Here is a 20,764-nt window from a genome sequence, read left to right on the forward strand (position 1 = left end):
ACTAACACAGCCTTCCAGATGCCCATGCACCACTCTTGCCTGACTGGCAGATCCCACAGCAGCCTGGGCCAGCCCTTGGTGGGCGCCCCGGACAGAGGGGCTAACCCCATTATTTTATCTCAGTGTTCGTCTTTTTGAGCAAGAACTGATTTTGTGCAGACGAGTGGTTCTAGCCAAGAGCAGAAGCGTATGCACAAATGCACATGCGCACACACAGCCCTGTGTATCACCTTGATGTGCTTGTAGGGTGGGGGCTTGCGCTCGCTTTCCTGTGTTTCCCGGGCTTCCCTTTGAAGTTTCACTTCACGAAAACGAGCTTCAGCTTCTTGCAATGCTAAAACATCAATGAAATATGAGGAAAATATTTGAGTAAATGAAAACTTCTAAGCTTTAAATCTTAGCAGCTTCCTCTAAACCTTCACTGCTAAGTTCAATTTCTGGTCTCCTTGAAGCTACAGGTTACAGAACACTGTTGAGGACGGTGTTTTCAATGGGCAGAATGCTGCAAACAGAGCCACACTCCAGGGTCATTTGGGTGACCCTCAAGTACTGGCACAAAGATGGCCCCAGGATAGGTTTCTGGTGACCATCACAGGGTACTAGTGTCACTGCTCAGGAGGCAACAGCCCAAGACAAGATAAAATGGCCCATGCTCCGAAGAAGGAGCTGTGGGGCCGGAGAGATAGCTCAGTCGAATAATCACTTGCCTGGCAAGCTCAAGGACCTGAGTTCAATCTCCAGAAAGAAAGAAAGAAAAAGCACAAAGAAGGGGCTGTGGGAGGTGAACAGGCAGCAAGGATACTAAAAGCCACCTGGGCCTAGGGCCCATCAGTGCCGGCCTACCCTGCAGCTGGCCCAAGCTGTGGGCCTGGCCCAAATGAGTCTGGTCTCCAGGGTCAGGAGCCCAAGCCTTCAGCAGTGACTGTGGCACCAAGCCCAGCAGGCTACCCTGTCATGATCCTTCTTTTTAGTAACTGACAAGTATCTCTTCCTGACAACCTGTTCTTACTCAGACTCCTGAACACAAGAGGCCACAAAGGAGAGCTCCTGGCAGCACAGACCTGGCAGTTTTCGCGACTGTGCCCCACATGCACACACACCTAGGCCCCTAGCTGAACCCAGGAGCCCGTGTGTGCCTGGGGCTTGCCCTACTGTGCGCACCATTCTCTCCTAGGGGTAAACACTAAGTCCTCTCTCAATGAAGCCACATCTCCATCCTGTCTCCTTCCTGGGTCATCAGCCAGCCTCAACCACCTTCACTCCTTGTGGCTGCCAGCCCAGATGCAGAACCAAAGCTCACACACCTTGCTGAGCAGCCCCAAATGCCAAACATGGCACCCAGGCCCAGCTGTGTATGCAGAAGCCAAAGGCAGCCACTGGAGGCTGGGGCACAAGGCCAGACACAGGAGATGCCAGCAAAGCTCCCTCCCACACAAAGGCCAGCTTTGGAGAACACCTGCAGCTGGCTCCCAGCAGTCTCCTAGACAGCTTTACTGTACTCTAATGAATCACAAAACAAAACTACAAAAAAAAAATTTTTTTTACAAAAATTATTAAACAGAGTATCTTTTTCTATGCCTCAAAGAATAGATCAGGGCTGGCCAAATAGCTCAGTGGATTAAAGCAAGTGGGTGCAGGAACATGGGGTTCAATCCCCCCAGGCATGCTGAGATGGCAACTGAGACTGGGCATGGTGGCGTGCGCCTGTAATCCCAGCTCTTGGGAGGCTGTAAACAGGTGTATCACTACAAGTCCAATCTAGTAGTGAGACCCTGAACACCCTGTAGACCCTTCCCTAAAAACAAAAATTTAAAAATTAAAAAAATCAGTCCATAAACTTTTTTCTAATTTAAAAGCACAAGTAGAATTTGAAAGTAAAAGCATGTTCTACAAAGATCAAATTTCAAAAGAGCCCAAGTCAGGATTCACAAAAGGCATCCAAGAATGCTGTTCCACTTTACTGGGAAATCTCCATACCATTTTTGAAGACTCTTCCGATGCCTCTGACCCCATGGTAGCGGCTGCCCCGGTCCCCCTCCATGTACGGGAACACTCGTGCCTGATGCGTCCAGTAATAATCTTTAGACCCAAAGAAAAACACAGGGAATTCTCCAATCTCGTGCTTCATTTTCTGAATATTTGGGGGAACATTTTTGGGATGGCAAACTTCTGCCGGCCACCATCTATTATAAATATTAAAAACAGGATTCACAGACTCTTCAGAGAGAGCGACAATCATTTCAATACTTTAAGCACTGTAAAGTGAAACAAAGACATGTGAACACAGACGTAAAAAGCACAGGACTCTTCTCCACACCTGTAGTTCCCAAGTTTGACCCAAATGATATCCTGGAAGTGCAGCTTCTTCCCAGCCCTGCAGTCGTTGCAGAACCAGCTGCCATCGGGCATGTCAATGTTCAGGCAGTCAGGGTGGAAGGCTGCCGGGCAGGCTTCGCAGCACAGGAGGCTTCCCCCTGCAAAGGAGGCGACGCTGAGCCCGGGGTGCCAGGCTGCGCAGCCCAGCCTCGCCTGGAAGCCCTGGGCAGGAGACAGCCATCCACCGTGTACTAGCACGTGACCTGAAGTGCGCAGCGCACAGCCTGTGCAGCGATTATGGTGAGAAACCACCAAGTGCTCCCAAGGGAGTACGTGGACCCCGCCCGGATGGTGGGGACAGGAACTACGACCTGCATGCACGGATGGCCCTCGAACTCCTGGCGCACCGCGTAGGGCCATGTGGCAGGGGTGCGGCCTCACCTTTAGAGCACACGAAGCACCAGCTCACGTTGACGTGGCTATGGTGCCGCTTCCCTTTCCGAGCAGTGAAGTGGGCCGTGCAGATGATGCTGTGCGAAGCGATCACTGCGCAGCCTGCTGCCAGACACGCATCCCCTCCGTGGTAGGCCACTGGGCAGCGCACACACCGCATCATTTTACCTGAGGATGAGAAGCGTACCCTGAGACCCAGACGCTGCCACCTTCCACAGAAACTGCGGTGCCTAAGACAGCGGGAAGGCAACCATGGGGCAGCCTGGAGGCGTCTGATCACAGTCCCTCTCATCCAGGCAAAGGTGCTTCAAACTGTCCATGAAGATGCACAGGCACCTGAGACATCACACTCTACAGAACGGCCAACCAGCATGCTCAGCCCGGACACTGGCATGAGCACATGCACCACTGACTCTTCACAGCATCACCATCCTCTCCCTACCAAATGGCAGCTGCACCATGCCAGACACAGACAAAACCACCACTAGTGCAAAAGCCACGGCACCAAGAGGTACCCAGAACCTGCCCTCTCCGACCCCACACAGCTACTCTTAAATCATGGAGATGAAGTATGACCTCACCATGTTTTCCTTGTTTGTGAAAGACCCTAAAACCAGAGCAAACAGGACTCATCAGAACAGTTTGCAGAGGGCCCTCTCAGAACTAAGGATCCTGAAGATGCTATCTGGGGTAAAGAGCAGGGAGGACTGAAGGAGGGCCTGTGTCATGGAAAAGCCCTGGCTGACCTGTGTCCGGTCAGCAGAGCAAGGGGAACCGCTCTAGAACATCAGTTTGTCCCTGTGGCAACAAACCCAGCGGGCACCAAGCCACCCTCCTGGGAGCCACCCTCCACTACCCACCATATCCATACCTTTTGAGGGCCGAGGGTTTGATGGGTTGGAGGCATGGCAGCTCACGCAACTATGGAGGGGGCAGCGAAAGCCCCGGCTCTCAAACACGGTGAGCGGGTACTTCTTCACACAGGCCTCATGGTAGAATTTGCCACACTGGGTCACGACACAGCGCTTCACCTCTGCCTTGCTCTCCTTGCACACGAAGCATGAGTGGATCCCTAATACATGGTTAAAAATCGGGGACAGGTGAGACTACAGCTCTGGGCCCCAGCTCTGCCTTTCTCCTAGAGGCAGCTGGCTGTGTCCCCAGCTGTTGCCTTCCTTAGAATAGCCGGCCACCAAAGGCTATCATGCTGTGGCTGGCAAGAGCTGGAAAAGGGCACTCTGCAGGCTGCGCACAGCCACAGGGCAGACCCGCTCTCTGGCGGCCTGGCAGGGACTCCCAGTGTACTCCCAGCCCCCAGGTGGGGAATGCGTGCACACGCTCCCACTACAACCCGTGACCCGACATGGAGGCAGCAGGGCCCACACTGGGCACGCAGGATGAGCAGGGCAACAGTCTTGCCCCCTGGTGGAGAGCACAACTGGGGGAGGAGAGGAGCGGAGCAGTAGGGAAGCATCTCAGAGGCTCACTTGCCTGAGGCGCACTCACTGCAGGTGAACCTCCCCTCAGGTCTGCGGGGAAGCCCGAGGCAGGAGGGATGGAAGGCTCCGCAGCACGGGCCTTCACACAGCAGGAGGCTGCCTGTCTTCTCGCATACCTGTGGGCACAGAGGGGGCCATCAGCCCATGCCCTTCCCTTCCCAAGGGGACTGTCCGGTGCTGCGTGCATGCTGGAAATCTGCTCTTCGGCTCACAGCATGTGACCACCTGTGCACACGGAATTCCAGGCCTCACAGAGCCCAAGACCAATGCAGCTGGGAGAGTCAGCCACTGTCACAGGATGGAGCCCATCCTCAGTGAGGCGAGCAAACATGGCCCAAACCTTGAAGCATGTGCTGCAGAAACATTAGGTCAGACATGGAGACCAGGGAACCCACAGCACACTCAGGAAAGGGCAGGCCTCCCATGGCCCGGCGGGGGCCAGGCTGATGGGCAGCACACCTACCCACCAGTCCATAGAGCCCACCAGCAGGGCATGGGATGAGGCACACAGGCGAGTGGTCTGCAGCAGGTGGCCAAGTCCCCAACTGCCAAGCGCTGCTATTCGCTGGTCAGCGGTCAGGTGACAACTTAGCGCAGGCCTCACCCACCCAGCAGATGTTAGCATGGAACCACTCAGAGCAGGCGCCTCACACTGCTGGCTCTCGGTATGACTGGTCTACAGGGGAGGGGTCACGTGTGAACCAGGACTCTGATGGCAGCTCGGCCTCCAACACAGACCCTGGAGCAGAGGAGGCTGGAGGAGGCTGGGGGACAGGATGCTCACTGGGAGCCTCACTCTGCATCCCTAGGGTTTGAGACAGACACCTCACAGAGAGGTTAGGAGCTGTCACCCCTCACCTGACACACATACTCCTTTTTGGCTGCCACTCCTCGTTCAGATTTTTTAGACGAGATGGACACTTCAGTCTGTGTTTCATCAGCACTTTCGTAGGGCGACTCCGAGGGCTCATCTCCTGGGCTGTCTGAGACCTGGGGAAGAAGGAGGTGGGCGGCGGTTCACTTGTCACAGAAAGCAGTGGAAGCTGTGTCCTCAGAGACATGGCCCACCCAGCCCCAGCTCCTAGACCTGTTGTGGACACAGCACCCACTCGCTTTGCGCAGTGCAACACGTCACCAGAGCTGTGCAGAGCTCAGAAGCGGACTTTTCAGTCTACACACATCTATATGAGGCGAAGCCTTCAAAGGCAGACACTCAGGAAGACCAGTCTGCTCCACCTGGTGTGCAGAGGTGGGCTCTGGGATTGAGAAGCTGCCCCTTCTTACCTACTCTGTTCAGGTCCAAACACCAAATGCATTTTAAAGAGACAGGTGAGGTGCCCAAGCGTAAGGCACCATGCTGGCTGACTCCCAGCAGCAGAGACCAGGCCCTGGGGAAGATGTTCCTGCGGTCCTGACAGGAGGGAGGTGGGGACATCATGTAGACCCACTCCAACCAGCCTGACTCATCTCCTCCTCCCACTGCTGCGCCACAGGAAGCGAAGGTCATGTGCCTGTGCTGGGAGCACAGGGTCTAAGGAGAAGGCCAGGAGAGAGCCGGGACAGGGAGCAGCCGAGGCTCAGGACATAGGATGGGGCTGAGGCCTCCCCTGGTGGAAGTGTGTCTTTGCCTTCACTTGACAAGCAAGTAATAATACACAAGGAAAGGAGTCGAGCCAAAACTTTCCTATCTAAAGTTTTGATTCTTATTTGACATTAGCTAAGTGTTAAAAACTGACTTTTGGAGATGGAAAGGAAAATCAAGTGACATTTGCTGTCCACCTCACTGATCACACCGTAAGTAATGATGCTACAGCCTTGTTCGTTAACAAGTACAAAGCTAGATTGTGACATTGTGCCATATTAAAAAAATAAAAACAAAAGCTGGCCACTTCTGGAGACTTGTTCGTAAGCCTTTCCCAGATTTAGCACACCGAAATTATAGGGAACAGTGCAACAACAACAACAACAACAACAACAACAACAACAACAAAAAGCCTAGAGTTTTTTTAGAACCTGACGGTGAAGGGGCTGGTTTCCTGAGGGCCGTGGAGTCGTGAAGCCAACAAGGACCACTGTCCTTGTCCTATTAGACACATCTCATGACAATGGTCTGTTGAAACAGTGGCCTTGTAAACTCATTGTTTGTCCCTCGGCAGAAAGATGGGGACAGCTTGAACCAGTACTAGAGAGCCGGCCAAACAGCTCAGGGGACTAAAGGGCCTGCTTAGGCAGACACGGAGACCAGGGATTGACCCCTTGCATGCAGTGCCGGCTCCGCCCCCAGGGCGCGCTGAGATGACTGAGGCTGGGCATGGTGGCACACACCTGTAATCCCAGCGCTTGGGAGGCTGAAAACAGGAGAATCACTAGGAGCCTGATCTGTGTAGTGAGATCCTGTACTAAACACATGAAAGAATAAATAAAAAAGTGAACCAGTACTAGACTAAAGCTGTCAGCTACAGCTGTCACCAGTGGCTGATAGTGGAACTGCAGGGCCCACTGCCCATCCCTCACCCAGCAGTTTACCTCCCCCACTTCCTCAACATCACTATCTAGAAAGAGGCAGCTTAAAAGGCTGAGATCACACCCCAAATTTATCAGATAATGTCACAGCCAGGGGTCTGAGCACTTCTGAAGTGAGACTGGAGTGGGAGGGGCAGAGTCTCGGAAATCAGGAAGCTGGAGATACACGGTCAGCAACCACTCGCCGCTGGCGACCCACCTGCCTGACTCAGGAAGCCAGGCCCAAAGAAGGGCCTCGTCAGGGCCAAGGGAAGAGAGACCTGCACTCCATCCACCAACCCCGTGCCTCCCTTAGTGGGGCTAGAACACATTTCCAAGCTGAAGAGAGAGAGGAGAGAAGAGAGGAGAGAGGAGAAAAGAGGAGAGAGAAGAGAGGAGAGGAGAGGAGAGGAGAGGAGAGAGAGGAGACAGAGACAGAGAGAGAGAGAGAGGAGAGAAAGACAGAAAACACAAACCAGTCCTGGGTTTGAGGAAGGAACAGCACCTTTTATTTAAGATTTACAGAAAGTCAGCACGTCTCCACTTGGAGAAATTTCCTAAATTAACAAAGTCTGCTTTGAGGAGATAAACATGGAATACATACTTTGAAAGGAAATATAAATGTGACGACACACGTGAGGCGTGTTTCCTGGTTGGGTCTGAGATCCACATACAGAACACAGACCTTACAATATCACAGTCCATGACACAGTGCACAAGACCCCTTTCACCCCCACTGCCCTCCCCACAAACCAGCGACAGACACCTGGCCAGGTTGGGGCCCCTGGGTGCGACCTGGCAGGACCCACCAGAGCAGCCCAGGCTCCTCACTCGGGCTGTAGCTCCACCTCTGTGCACACTGGGTGTGCAGACTCACTCGGAGACGCCCCTGTGGAGGTGACATGGCCCCATATGGTCCCAGCATTCAGGGCTCAGCCTGCAACATCTCTGCCCTATTCCATGTCCAACAGGGTACATGTGGGGAAAGGAGAGTGTGGTGACAGACTGGACACAGACTGTCACAACTTTCCCAGCACATCCCACCCGCCAAGGCCACACTAGCAGCAGATCTCCAAGCAGCTTAGTTCCTGACTTTTACAAATTTTCTTAGGTCTGAAAATACTTTCTCTGCTCTCAGCAGCATGTGACTGGACCACGCTACCTGTGTGCCTTCAAATACATTCCTTTGGGGGCAAGGACTCTCAAGATGCCATCACCAAACAGTGTGACCAGTGAGCATATTCCAACCAACCGCCTGCACAGCGTGGCTGTCGGGCTGGCTCAGGGTGCCACCAGGTCACCTGCATACCCTTGCCTGTGCTCTGATACACAGCAAGTTTTTAATTTTTGACAAAACAAATCCTCTCACAAGTTAAATACTACATCAATTTTGAAATACAATTACAGACCTTGAACAATAAATATTTCTATAGACTGACATTCTTTGCATTGTAAGTTACGATTTTTAAAGGAAGAACTGGTTAGCAGAAGTACTTTTCACAGAGTATTTTAGATTTACAAGTAAGAATCCTGTGCTCAGCAGATTTAATGAGTTTTAAATCCAAAGACTACTCTCAAACAGGTCTCCAAGTTAACATCACAGTGAAATGTTAGAGAAGAATGAAAATAGTTTTAAAATAAGTCATTCATCAGCTAAAATGCTAGAGTTTGAAATAATCTCTCTACGAACGGCCCTTCCAAGCTGCACAGCACAGAGCCCTCCTCACTGCCCTGCATGCTATGCCGGGTGGGGGAGATCCCGAGGACGCAGAGCCAAGTGCACAGGGCACCACGGCTCCACTCCTTCTTCTGCTCTCAGCGAGCTTCTGGGCAGTCGGGCCACCCGGGGGGCAGCAAGGACCAGGGCATCCGTGGCCACATGGCTGCTCCTTTCAGCTCTTGGCCTGCCCTTCTCCAAGGTAAAGCAAGTCTGTAGGTGTCCTACCACGCCAAGCATGTCTCCTCTGTGTCCTGGGTAGCAACCCCCAGGAGAGGGAGCTGTACCACAGCCTGCACGCCCTCGCCTGGACATGGAGGCCTGAGGACCCCCATGGGCCACCTTCCACTCATGCTGCGGGCCCACACCCATCGCTGCTCACAGGCTAGGAGCATGCTTTAGAATACTGGCAAAGCCTGGCAACTTCACACAGGCCAGAAGACCATAAGTGTGGGGCCAGCACAAGGCCAGACAGTGACACCCACATGACACGCAGGGCCTGGTGATAGGGATGCCTTGGCTGGTACATATGCCCCTCCCCTTCCCTGGACAAGGAAGACGAACACATGCATCCTGTTCTGTGCTGAGAACAGTCCACAGCCCACCACTGGCAGGTAAATTAGTGATACTTCTAATGTCCTAGGCAGAACAATCAAGACAGTGCCTAAGGGGACCAGAACCCCCTGCATTTACCAAAAGCCCTACAACATATGGGAGAGTCAGTATATTTCTTCAAAGGAGGAGAAATAACTTTAGGTGCCTGCAAGAGGCAGCCACAGCTCTTAAGAGCCAGCCTGGAAAGCCCTTCTAAAGCAATGGTGTTGCAGCTCCTCCAGCTAAAGACTGCCATGTCAAAGATAAACAGCAGTCTCCAGCAATTACTTTTGCTCCTCAATATCAAGACCCAAGGTAACAAAACTATTGACTGTGAAAGCATCCAGGGCCACAAACTTCACCCCGAGTCCACAGGGCTGCCCCTGGTGGCTGCAGAGAAGCCTGCCCAGCTGGGTAAGTGCAAAGCGCGGACTGTGGGAGAGGCAGTCTGCTCAGGGTTGGTGACACCTGCCAGGCCCTACAGGCCTTGCATATCACCTGTCTGCACTACCAGACAGGCACGCCAGGGTGCAGGGCATCCCGTGGGCATCAGACTCACCCGGTCCCCCGCTCAGTGCCCAAGGACATGGAGCTCACAGGTATAGGCAGCATCACCACTTGGTCTTGCCTCTTGCGAGACCTCCACCAGGCAGTGACCCTTTCATCTCACACACACCTGTGGACAAGGTTTTTGCTTGGGCAGCTAGATGCTAACTTACAGCCCTAAGTTCTCCTCTTTTCAGGGCGTTGCTGTGACAGACCCTCAGTGGATACCAGGCTCACCCACCACTACCAAGCTAAGGGACTGTGAGAATGGCAAACCCCTGCTGACAGCTGAGGGCCTTGCCCCACCTCCCTGCCCTTCCTCTGCTGTGTCCCACCATGAAGGAAATGGCCTGCTTTCTCAGCGAGCTTCCAGTGGGGCACAGCCCCAGTCCAAGCCTCCTGTGCTTCTGCATGAGCCAGTCAGACACCTCTAGGATGCATTCCCCTCCTCTCCTGTCAGAGCAGGCTGCCCCTGAGTGGAAAGGGGCAGGACCCCTTCCTGCACAGCACAGGCCCCTGCTCTAGGTTCCATAACCTCTGCTTCCTCATTGCACAACCTCACTTAGGCTTCTTGTTGGTTTTCAGGAACACCCTTTTAAAAAGCACTGGAGTTACTCTTTTTAGTCGGGAAATACAGATACAACAAGTACTGAGGAGAGTTCTGAGGGGCCACCGCACCCCTTGAGCCTCGTGCATGGAGAAGGCCAGCCAGCCTTTCGTTGGCTCAAAAGAAAGGCCCACCAGCAGGCAGCAGTCTGGAAGGGTCTTAAGGATGCCATGGCCCACAGCTCTCAGGCCTCTATCCCAACACACACTCACTGGACAACGGAGGGCTTGCACTTCTAGAACTGCTACAGCCTACATGTCCACACATTCCAACAAGTATGTACCTCTCAAATGCCTCAAGCTTATACAAGACAGCTACGCCCCTTGCCAGGCCAACAAGGTACATGAATGATGTTTGAAGAAAGTCAAATAGGACCATTAAAGTGATTTATGTGTGACATGAGCAAAACTCATCTCCAAAGGGACAGTTCAAACATCTGAAAGCTAAACATGTCTGGTTGCTACAATGTTTTAGGAAACAAAGGAATTCCATGCTAAATTCATAATGTAATGAATGTTTGTACTGCTGGCAAGAGAAGCTCTTGCTCCTTCTGAAGGCCTTGGGGGCAGTAACCCCTTTCCACTCTGCTCTTCAGAGGTCAAAAAGGAGCTGACCCTCAGGGACTTAGCTCCTCTACAAGGGAGCCACGTCTGGCCTTTGAAGCAGGACAACTGTACCACCTGTGAAGCTGCGCAGTCACTGAAGACCATCAGGTATCCCTGTCCCTGCCTACTTGACCACCTTCCAATGTCTTCAGTGACAAGTCTCCCTCCCCGGGCAGAGAGGAATACTGCCCATTCCCAGCCTTATCTCTTCACTTCCCCTGAGTTCAGAGGACGCTAGCGGCACTGTGCTGCGCTGTGGGCAGCACGCAAGTCATCCTGAGTCCTTGTCTCTTCATGCAGGGTGGCACTGCCTCCTGATGTGTCTGTACATGCTGGTCGCTGCCATCCCCAAATTCATCGCACCCTAACAAAACCCCTCATTTTGGCCCAGAGACTTTCAGGCTAGCATCTTTACTTCAGGAGATCATTTATTGAACCAGGACCATTTTTATATCATTTTTTTGTTATATTTTTAAATTTAGCAATCATTCTTGAGACTGTTAAATATAGCTGAGTTCCCTCATCTCCTTTAGAAGTATGATCTACTGTTCCCAGGCCATTGAGGGCCACCTGCCAGCCCACAGCCACAGTGTCCAGCTTGGGACTGTGGCACAAAAACCGATCCAGGGTTCCACCCCTACTGGGTTTACTTCATTTCCACATGCATGATGCAGTAAAGGTCACTTCTCATGCCAAAGTAAAAGTTGTACTTTTGGATAAAAATGGAATGATGGCAACTTTATTTTTTATTGTCATAACCACAACTGTCACAAAAGCAAACCACTGAGCCGTCGCAAGGCGCCGGGCGCCCTAAGTGCTTACATGCGGTCCATTACTTAATGGTTTGGAGCAGAAGGGCTAGTCGGAACTTTCATCACGGTCGGACACATCGGAGGTGTCTGCTGGCCATGGCCCGCGAGCAGCGCGAGCTCCGCTTCTCAAGCTGAGGCAAGTGGAGCCTTTCCTCCTGTGTGCTCAGGCAGACCGCGGGCTCGAGCCACGGCTGGCACCTGAGCGAGCCCATGACAGCACAGGGTGCTGATGCTCTACGAAAGCAAGTGATGAAGTGGCTGGCGTAAATAGCCTGGTCATGGTGTCTCCTAGACATCAGTCACCGAGTTGAGAGTTGAATGGTTCACAATGATACTGGAAATAGCGTATTTCCCTAAAAATGTACTGTGACTAGTGTTATAGTAAAACTGTTTAGTAAAAAAGGACAGACTCAAAACTCCTCTTGCCTTTTATGTTGGAAATTAGTTTAATATCTACAGTACTGAATACATTTAATTGGCAATGAGAATAGTTGATGAGGGCCCCTTCATGTGTGCTGTTTGTTGTTTGTTTCTCTAGGAACAGAAGCTGACACTTCTCCACAAAAATTGAGTAAGTTATGAACTAGAGGGGAAAACGACCTCTAACAGGGCGGCCCCTTCCGTGGGTGCCTGTCTCGGTGCTGGCAGCCCCCAGGGAGCAGCCTCCTTCTCAACTTGAAATCTACATTAATCACTGGAATATGAATGTGTTGCTATCATGAGATGAATGTGATTGATTAAATGACCTTGAGTAGGTATCTTACCTTGGTCTTAAAATTTGTTATCTGTTTTCTTCATTGTATGTGTTTATTAATACCAGTAAAAACAGATTATCACACATCTTCCATAAAATGATTGTGATAGAAATGTCACTTAGTGTGTACGATGATGCGCCACCTGCCGCAGACATCTTGGGACATTACATCATTCTAAGTGCAGTACAGGGCAGCTGGGTTCAAGTCCAACTTGACTGATGTGGGCTCCCATAAAAGCTGTTACCAGTGAAGGCAAAAAAATAAGAATTTGCTCTACTAAAGGAATAAGAAATGAAGTTACAAACACTTAAATCACATTAATTCCTTCACAGGGCTTTTGTCATGCAAGTGTGTAAGTTTAATCTAGTCTCTTGGTTAGGGTGATGTAGTACCATGTAATCAATTATTCCAGTATAAATTTATCACATAAACATTTTTTCAAGAATTTAAACCACAAGACCTAAAGTGTCTTGGAACACCAGCCCTATGGGAACCCCTATTTTTTTCAATCGAGTGTAAGGCAAAGAAAGCCATACATAAGCATGCACAGGCTGAGGGAGCCCAAGGAGGGCCAGTCCAGCCCTCAGACAGCCGCCGTCACACCTGAGCTGGCCCACGGGCTCCAGGTGTCGCAGGCAGCCGCACTCTGCCCATGTGCTCCAGGCACAGCGTGCCACGTTATGGACACTACCTGTGCTCCCGCAGAGCTGGTACATGGTATCCTACCTGTTCACCTACAATGTTGGACAGGAGAATTCTGTAAAAAGAAACTCTATAGAGATTTGATATAAGCCACACAAGAGCAGCCAAATGGAGAAGACCTGGTAATTTGAAAGATTTTATACAAGGACTATGCAATTGAAGGGTCTGTGTGCCACCTTCCAAATACAGGAAGGTGTAAGGATTTAATGTGCTGCATCCACAGTACAAACGCACTTGGCCACTACCACTCTGCAGTTCTCAGCAGTTGTAGCCAGAGTCAGCCTAATGACTGTGATACTCTAAGGCGTTCCACGTTCCCAGCTGAGCAGCAGTCATACTTGACCAACCCAGCTGCTGTCACCTCCGCCCTCACTGTGCTCGCCTTTCCTACACAGCCCTGATCATCGGGGACAACAGAAAAGACCATGACAGCCTTGGTGCTTTCTTTCTCTGGTGTCTTAGAAAATCTCAATCGGTGAGTGAACCAAGTATGATGCAAGGAAAACATCATTAAAAAAATATGTATAAACACTAACCTAGGTAAAAAGGTCTACAGAACTAAACTTTTATTTGTAATGTTCTTATTTGGAACTGCAGACAACTTCTCATTTAATCTTTAGAATACTAATCTGAGGGAAAATTGTTTAAAATTTGTCTTTTCATATTGCAGTAAGTGCCTGGATAAAAGCTCAGTGAAGAACTGCTTGTGTCGCAATGTGAGAAACACTGTATCATCTACACATGGCGAACTGCATGCCCACCCCAGCTCTCCTGTGTGACACTTCTGACCAAGACTGAGCTGGTGTGAGTTGGCAAGGAAATCCCGAGAGAGAATCAGGGTAGAATGACACCATTGCTGAGGTTCAGAGTGGGGACTGGAAAGTTCTCAGGGTGCCCCAGCAGGCTGGCCAGGTCTCAGACTCACTCACTGGCAGGCCCAGCCCCAAAGGGAGGAAAGAGCCAAGGCATCCCCACTAGGGACCCACTAGGGACCATGGCAAGTCCAGGCCAGAAGTGCTGCCCGCACCCAGAGAAGGAGGGGCCTGTCCATCCATCTCACTACCAGGCTCCAACGAAGCCCAAGATCACCACCACCTCACAGGTATCATGAAAACAAGGCTCGCGTCCACAAGGGAAAAACACAAAACCATGGGATCACGATAATAAGGAATTTGAACTGAAAGTAAGCTCTATGAAGGTAGCCACCAAAATCATGGTAACAAACTACCTTTGGGACACAAAGCACCACACTTGTCTTTGGTGGCTGACTGCTGATTTGGTAATGCCAGCTAGCCATTACACCACTTTTGTGGCAGCAACAGCCGCAAGAGAGCCACTGCTCTGCTACCCTGGACTCAGCAAGTCTGAAAGCAGGAGTCATGGTCCAATGGGAGCTGAAAGGGCCTCCATACTCCAGTGCTGAGTATACTAGAATTCAAAGGACCAAAGGCACAGAGCACTTTGGGGATCAAAAAACCTCTGGCTTCCCTCATGCCCCTGTGAGCCCACTTCCCGCATGGTTTAGGGTGCACAGTGAGCAGTGTCAGCCCAGGCGACACTACGCATTCTGTGAGAACCAGAGTGGACTGGTTCATGTGAGAGACCAGAGCAGGAGAGATTCAGAACACACTACAGCAAACGCACTGCAAGAACAATTAAACTGCATCAAGAGTGAAGGCCGTACATTTACATACACAGTCTGTGTGCTTACAGTCAAAATACCCAAGTAGACTAACAAGGTGCACATGTTCTTTTTCGTGAATTTTAGACAGTTAAGACCTAAGCTCACCTCCACCTATGGAGGACACCAATGTTATGCTAAGCCTAAGCTTCACTCACACTGAACTTGAGCCATCACAGCCCTTGTGGAGCACCACAGAATCATTATCATCATGGTTTTACCTCGTTCTCAGTTACAGATGCAGAAGGAGACGAACTTTTGCTAAACCCAAGAGTGGAGGACGCTGCTGCAGGAGCCCGATTTCGCTTCTTCAGGGGTTTGCACGCATCAGATAGATTTTTTGTCACTGTAAAATAATTTTGTTTTATAAAGTTGAAAATCCTAAACCCTCATATCTGTTTTTTAAAATCTTTACTTCTTTACTGCTTTAAAATTATCCCTCAAGTAAGTGAAACCCTACAGATCAATCTTCTGAGTTCTGAACGCAAATGAGAGCAAGCAGGCGGCACAGTGAGTGTCCACTCCCTCTGTGGGCTCACACCACCAGCCCAGGGCCAACGCGGCCCCCATGCCTGCTGCCACTTCCCCATCCTCCCACCTGGCTACGCTGAACCAAACACCCAGCATTTCACCCAGAAAGTTCAGTGTGTACCTCTAAAACAAAGTTTTAGAATAGCAATGCCAACTATTATACTTAAAAATAACAATCCCTTTGTATCATCAAATATCCAGTCAACTTTCACATTTCAGCACAGTACTTCATCCAAGGCCTGGGAAACAGCCTTACCAGGCTTCACACCAGCCCCTCTCCAGAGATTTCCTTCTAAGCCAGAGTTGGAGAGGGTCAGCCTTCTTTGATAAGCTATCCAGGTATCTCAACAAGATAAATAATGAAAAGTACAGTGGGTCTGAGTGCTCCTTTATTGTTTTGATAGTTATTTTCCATAAACATTTTAAGCTTATTTCTTTAAGCAATGAGTTGATACACTAAACATGACTTCTGCTCTTAGCTGATACACATCCAGACAGAGTAGACCAATTAATAGCAACAACTACTATCATCACTAAGAAATCTAAGCTTCTGGTTTGAATCACTTCTTTAGTAAACTTTCAAATTAAAAACCATAAAGCTTAAGAGTCAAAGCAACCTCAGTTAAACTGGAACGCTGAACAATGCACATGCATGTCTGTTTTCCGCTTACAGGAGTCCCCATTCCTGGCCTAGGCTCCAGCCTCCTGGCTGAGGCCTGGGCAGCCCTGCAGCATCCGGGTGGCCCTGAGCCCTCTGTCCCCCCCGTCAGCTCTCCCGGAGGAGGCCCCAAGGGCAGGAGCCTCCAGCACGGCGGCCCCAGGAGCCCCACCACATTACCTGCCTGGCTCTTGAGTGAGGAGGCCACCTCCATGGCCTTGTAGGAGCTTGTCCTGGCCATCTTGTCAGTGCTCGTCTCTCTCTGTCATTTAAACAAAGGAGAAAAAGGGGGGTCTACTGTGAATAGTTACTGGCTGGTGGAACACGCAGCGGCGCTCGGTCCTCAGGAAGCACACGCGCAACAGCACAGCCACACCCTGGGCCGAGCACCCCCACTCCAGCAGGGCCCCTCGCCAAGGTGCCACGGCCCTTCAAGCCCACGATGTGTCTGCTCCAGAGCAAACCACAAAGCAGGGGACACCTGGCCTTCTACACTGGTGCCCAGTCAAGGCAGCGTTACCCTGAAAAGTCAGCGCCAACTCTTTTAGTCTCTCTTGCTGCTCTGAGAACTCCCAGAGCTACTCACAAAGATCAACAATAAACTACTTCTCACAACTGAGAGCAGAAAACAAAGAAAAAAGAACAGAAGCAATCGTGAGCACCCACATGCTGGTATTCTGAATAACAGAGTTGAAAAGGCCCTGTCTCAGAAGCACAGGGACAGTGCTGCCGGGGGTCACAGACTGCTCTCCTGGAGGCAGGGTCCCTGCACCAGCCCAGACCAGGGCGACCCTCTGAGCAAGGCGAGCACTGTGCACAGCACTTGGGATGGAAGCACGCTGGAAGGGATAACTCCACAGGGAGCCCCGTGCAGCAGGCCTCGGAGCTCGCAAGGCCGGGCCTTTGGGAACACCGCTGCGTCCCTCGTGGCAGCTTCCCGAGCAGTATGCTGGTTAATGAAACCACGTGCGCCTGGCTACGCACGGAACGTGGGCTTTGGCGTTTCAGAGGCCCGGGTCACACACTTTTGGTGTGGCCTTACATGAGTATGTCAGAGCAACCGATTCCAGTGGGACTGCCATTAAGGGCTGTTTCATGGCTGGGGACCGGGAACAAGAAGTATGGAGCTCCTGGAACGGCGACCTGAGTGACTCAACGACTGTCACCTCACTCAACGCCAGGTCTCTGGACACTAGACTACATCTCCAGGGGCCTTGGAGAGTGCAGCAAAGCCTGCCTGCTCGCCTCAACTGCAAATGCAGCCTTGAAGACTTCAGACAGATTGTGTGGTACACAAAGGTGCACTTCAGCAACATGTAACACTTATTTTCCATTCTTCAAAACAAATAGCAAAAAACGTAAATTGATTTCCATTGGTAAAGGACAGCAGCAAGCTTTACTCAACACCATAAATATGCAACTAATCTGTGTGAACTATTCCTGCAAATTCAAATATAAAGTATAAAGCCTTGGGCCGGAAATTCAGTGGACACTTGTCCAGCATCCTTAAGGTCTTGGTTTCTATCCCCATCACCACCCCTAAAAGGAAAGAGAAAAACTAAAAAGCCCACCGAAACTCCCATTCATGACAAGGGAACTGCACCCCAAGAACAGTGCTCATAAAGGGCTTGGTCTGCAGCGTGGTGGCTGCACTCCACATTAGTCAGAACCACCGCTTTTCCACAGCCTAGATGAGGGTGGCTTCACTGCTAAGACACTAGGCGATGTGTAATAGAGGGATTGTGCTTGGAGTGCCTGCCATCCTGGTCTTCTAAATATGTACTTCTTGTCATGACATACCAATTATTACCATACTGTCTCTCAAGTAAAGGGGTTTTTGGGGTTTTTTTTAAGGGTAATAAATAAAAATAAAAAAAAAGTCACAAGAATAAGAAAAAAAAAACCCTCACAGGTCTGTCCTGTTATAATTCTATATATGGTTAGATTTCTAAATTTCTTTGTAAAAATATGTAAATGCTTATTTCTAGTTTTTTAAAATTATTTTTCCTTCATATTCTATAACGACTTAAAGTTCAACATATCAATATGTGGTGGAAAATACCTGTTCCATGATATGCCAAAGATGTTTGATAGACAGACAGGGTAAACCAAACTGCATATATTGCAGGTTAATAATAAGCTTCTCTTCTGGAGGGTTAAAAACCTAAGTTAGGAAATCAAAATTGGAGAAAAGGGCTGCAAGGTCAGCCAACATTTTGGCCCTAGCCTTTCAAGGTCAGTGAAGACTTGGGACACAGGAGGACCTGTACTGTAACAACATGTAACTCAGGGGCCGGGGAGATGGCTCAGTAGGATAAGCGTTTGACTGGCAAACTCAAGGATCTGAGTTCAATCCCTGGTTCCGCAAAAAAAAAAAAAAAAAAAAAAAAAAGATGCAAACATGTAACTCAGGTTGTGCTATAAATTTTCTGATCAAGATTATGGAGCCACAGAGGAATGTGATCGATGATGTATAGTGTACCTAAGGAGAGTCACATGGAGAGAAAAAACATTCTCTCAGGCTTTCACAAAGAGCAAACTGGTCAAGCAATGGCCATGACTCCTCCTCATAGCTGACACTGACAACGGATTTACAAAGTGCGGTACAGGGCTACAGGATAAATCTTGAGGGTGCTTGATACAGATATAAAAGTTACATTCTTGTTATATAGGTCTTGCTTTATCTTGGTCTTAACCATCCAGCAGAAAGGTATTAAAAATGAGGTATATGAAGTAAATCCATATTAACACCATGAGCTGTAAAAGGCTCAAGTCAACAACTTCTGAGGATAACCCACTAATATTATAGACTGCTAGACAGTGTTGGATTGTTTAGCTGAATTCAAACACCTAGAGTATTTAGATGCCAATAGAATATTCACCTGACAGGATTAAACAAAAAAAAAAGGGGATACAAAGGAAAGATTATTTTTTATTTATATATACAAAATAGAATAGATACACAGCTACTTTCGCTTATTTCAATGAGAAGAAACAGGTGTACTAATAGTGTTTGGACAGGATATCCTGTCTGCTTCTTGTACTATGGATAACCACTAAGAAGATAACAATGTACTGATTATCGAAACTGTCCTATTAATCAGCTTTGAAAATGTCTCATTCATATTTGTTTCTCGATAAAATTAAAATTTAAAAAAAAAAAGGACCACCGCTTTTCCACAGCCTAGATGGGGGTTGGCTTCACCGCCAAGACACCAGGCACACTCTGTACCCTGACAAGACTGGACACAGGCAGGAGGCTGAGCTGCCGGGCCCCTCTGCCACCATCCTGCTGTAAAGCAGGTTCCCAGTCAGCCAACAATACCATGAATTATCAACAACACGAAATCTTTTAAATGTCTCTATGATGTATTTTCTGGGTTTTTTGGGTGGAACCAGGGATTGAACTCAGGCCCTTGCGCTTGCTCTCCTGAGCTATCTCCCCGGTCCCTTCTATGATGGATTTTAACTGGAGTATATATCTCTATGGACTGCCATGTCAACTAACTATGTTCTTATGATTAGTAACAGGGGTGATATTCTTTTGCCCATTGAGCCCAGGGCCGCACGCCTGTTAGACAAGGGCTCAACCACTGAGCTACACCCAGCACAAGAGTCACTGCTAATGTACAGTTTTATCCAATTTAAAGACATAAAGTGTTTGGATACCACTTGCTCAGCCAGCCAAGCACTGGAGTTACACACACAGCCTTCCTTTCAGTACCTCCCTGTGCTGAGCCTGCCCCCAAGCGCAACCTGAGAACCACAGCACACATGTTCTCCAGGGCCAGACACACTGGAACATAATTACCTTCCGAAGACTGTGCTTGTCAGTCCTGAGTCTCTTCCTGGGTGCATCCTCGATGTCCACATCTTCTGGAAGGTCCTCCGTCCTCTTTGTGTGATGTCTTTTTTTCCCATTTACATTACCTTGGAACGGGGTTTGGAGAAATGCACATGAAAACCACTCAACATCCCAAAAGAACGAGACTTCAGCCAGAGCATTCAGCTGCAGCAGGCTGCAGCGTGATTTCACAGCCATGCTAACTGGGATCGACATTTTACACCACAAGAATTGGGCCTGAAAATACTTTACCTAGAAATTTTACCAGTGTTTGTTATCATTTCAATGCAGCATGCCATTCAACCTAAATATAACTCAGTATTTTTAAACATCTTTTACTGAGACTTTAAAGATTGGTAGATTTAAAGAGAACATAAAGTGCAGCCTGCTTCTAAACATACACTCCCGGGCTGGTGAGATGGCTCAGTGGTCTAAAGCACCTACCTAGAACAAGCTTAGCAAAGCACAGGGACCACGCACGGTTCAATCCCCCAGCACCACATGCCAGCCAGCCCTGCCCCCTGGTGGGCTGAGCTGGCCACACACACACTAAATAAATAAATAAATAAATAAAATACATTAAAAAATTTAAAAAAATAAAAAAAATAAACATACACTCCCCTAAAGAGACATTCTATTTTACTTGAGGGCCGTAAAGATAGCTCAGCGGTCTACGTGCCTGCCTAGGCAAGTGTAAGGACCTGGGTTCAATCCCTGGTGCTGCACGCCATGCCAGTCCCACCCCTGGGCACACTGAACCAGTCATCAAAACCAGGTGTGGCACACGCCTGCAGTTCCAGCACTGGGAAGGCTGAGACAGGAGGATCACTATGAGTCTGAGCTATGTAGGGAGACCCTGTATCATTCATATAAATATATAAATATAAATATATATATATATATACACATATATATATAATTTTATTTTTAAACGTATTTGAT

The 20,764-nt window shown here is 49.5% G+C and overlaps 1 protein-coding gene across 8 annotated transcripts in view; it reads right to left on the reverse strand.

Moving 5' to 3' along the window:
- Positions 1-20,764, reverse strand: part of Nsd2 (nuclear receptor binding SET domain protein 2) — a 60,674-nt gene that overhangs the window by 14,939 nt on the left and 24,971 nt on the right. For 7 of the 8 annotated variants that reach the window (XM_023700142.1, XM_023700150.1, XM_004624617.2 and 4 more), the window contains exons 6-15: positions 19,790-19,908; positions 16,159-16,240; positions 15,011-15,135; positions 5,127-5,258; positions 4,261-4,384; positions 3,641-3,841; positions 2,758-2,937; positions 2,318-2,474; positions 1,978-2,183; positions 231-334 (exon numbers count right to left, since the gene is read on the reverse strand). In XM_023700142.1, the coding sequence (XP_023555910.1) occupies positions 231-334; positions 1,978-2,183; positions 2,318-2,474; positions 2,758-2,937; positions 3,641-3,841; positions 4,261-4,384; positions 5,127-5,258; positions 15,011-15,135; positions 16,159-16,240; positions 19,790-19,908 (1,430 nt within the window). Of the gene's footprint in view, positions 1-230; positions 335-1,977; positions 2,184-2,317; positions 2,475-2,757; positions 2,938-3,640; positions 3,842-4,260; positions 4,385-5,126; positions 5,259-11,932; positions 12,644-15,010; positions 15,136-16,158; positions 16,241-19,789; positions 19,909-20,764 lie in introns of those variants that run through there. The other variant, XM_004624619.2, reaches the window with a different exon arrangement.

The sequence above is a fragment of the Octodon degus genome, unplaced genomic scaffold (assembly GCF_000260255.1).
Source record: "Octodon degus isolate 3935 unplaced genomic scaffold, OctDeg1.0 scaffold00006, whole genome shotgun sequence".
NCBI classification, from domain to species: Eukaryota; Metazoa; Chordata; class Mammalia; order Rodentia; family Octodontidae; genus Octodon; species Octodon degus.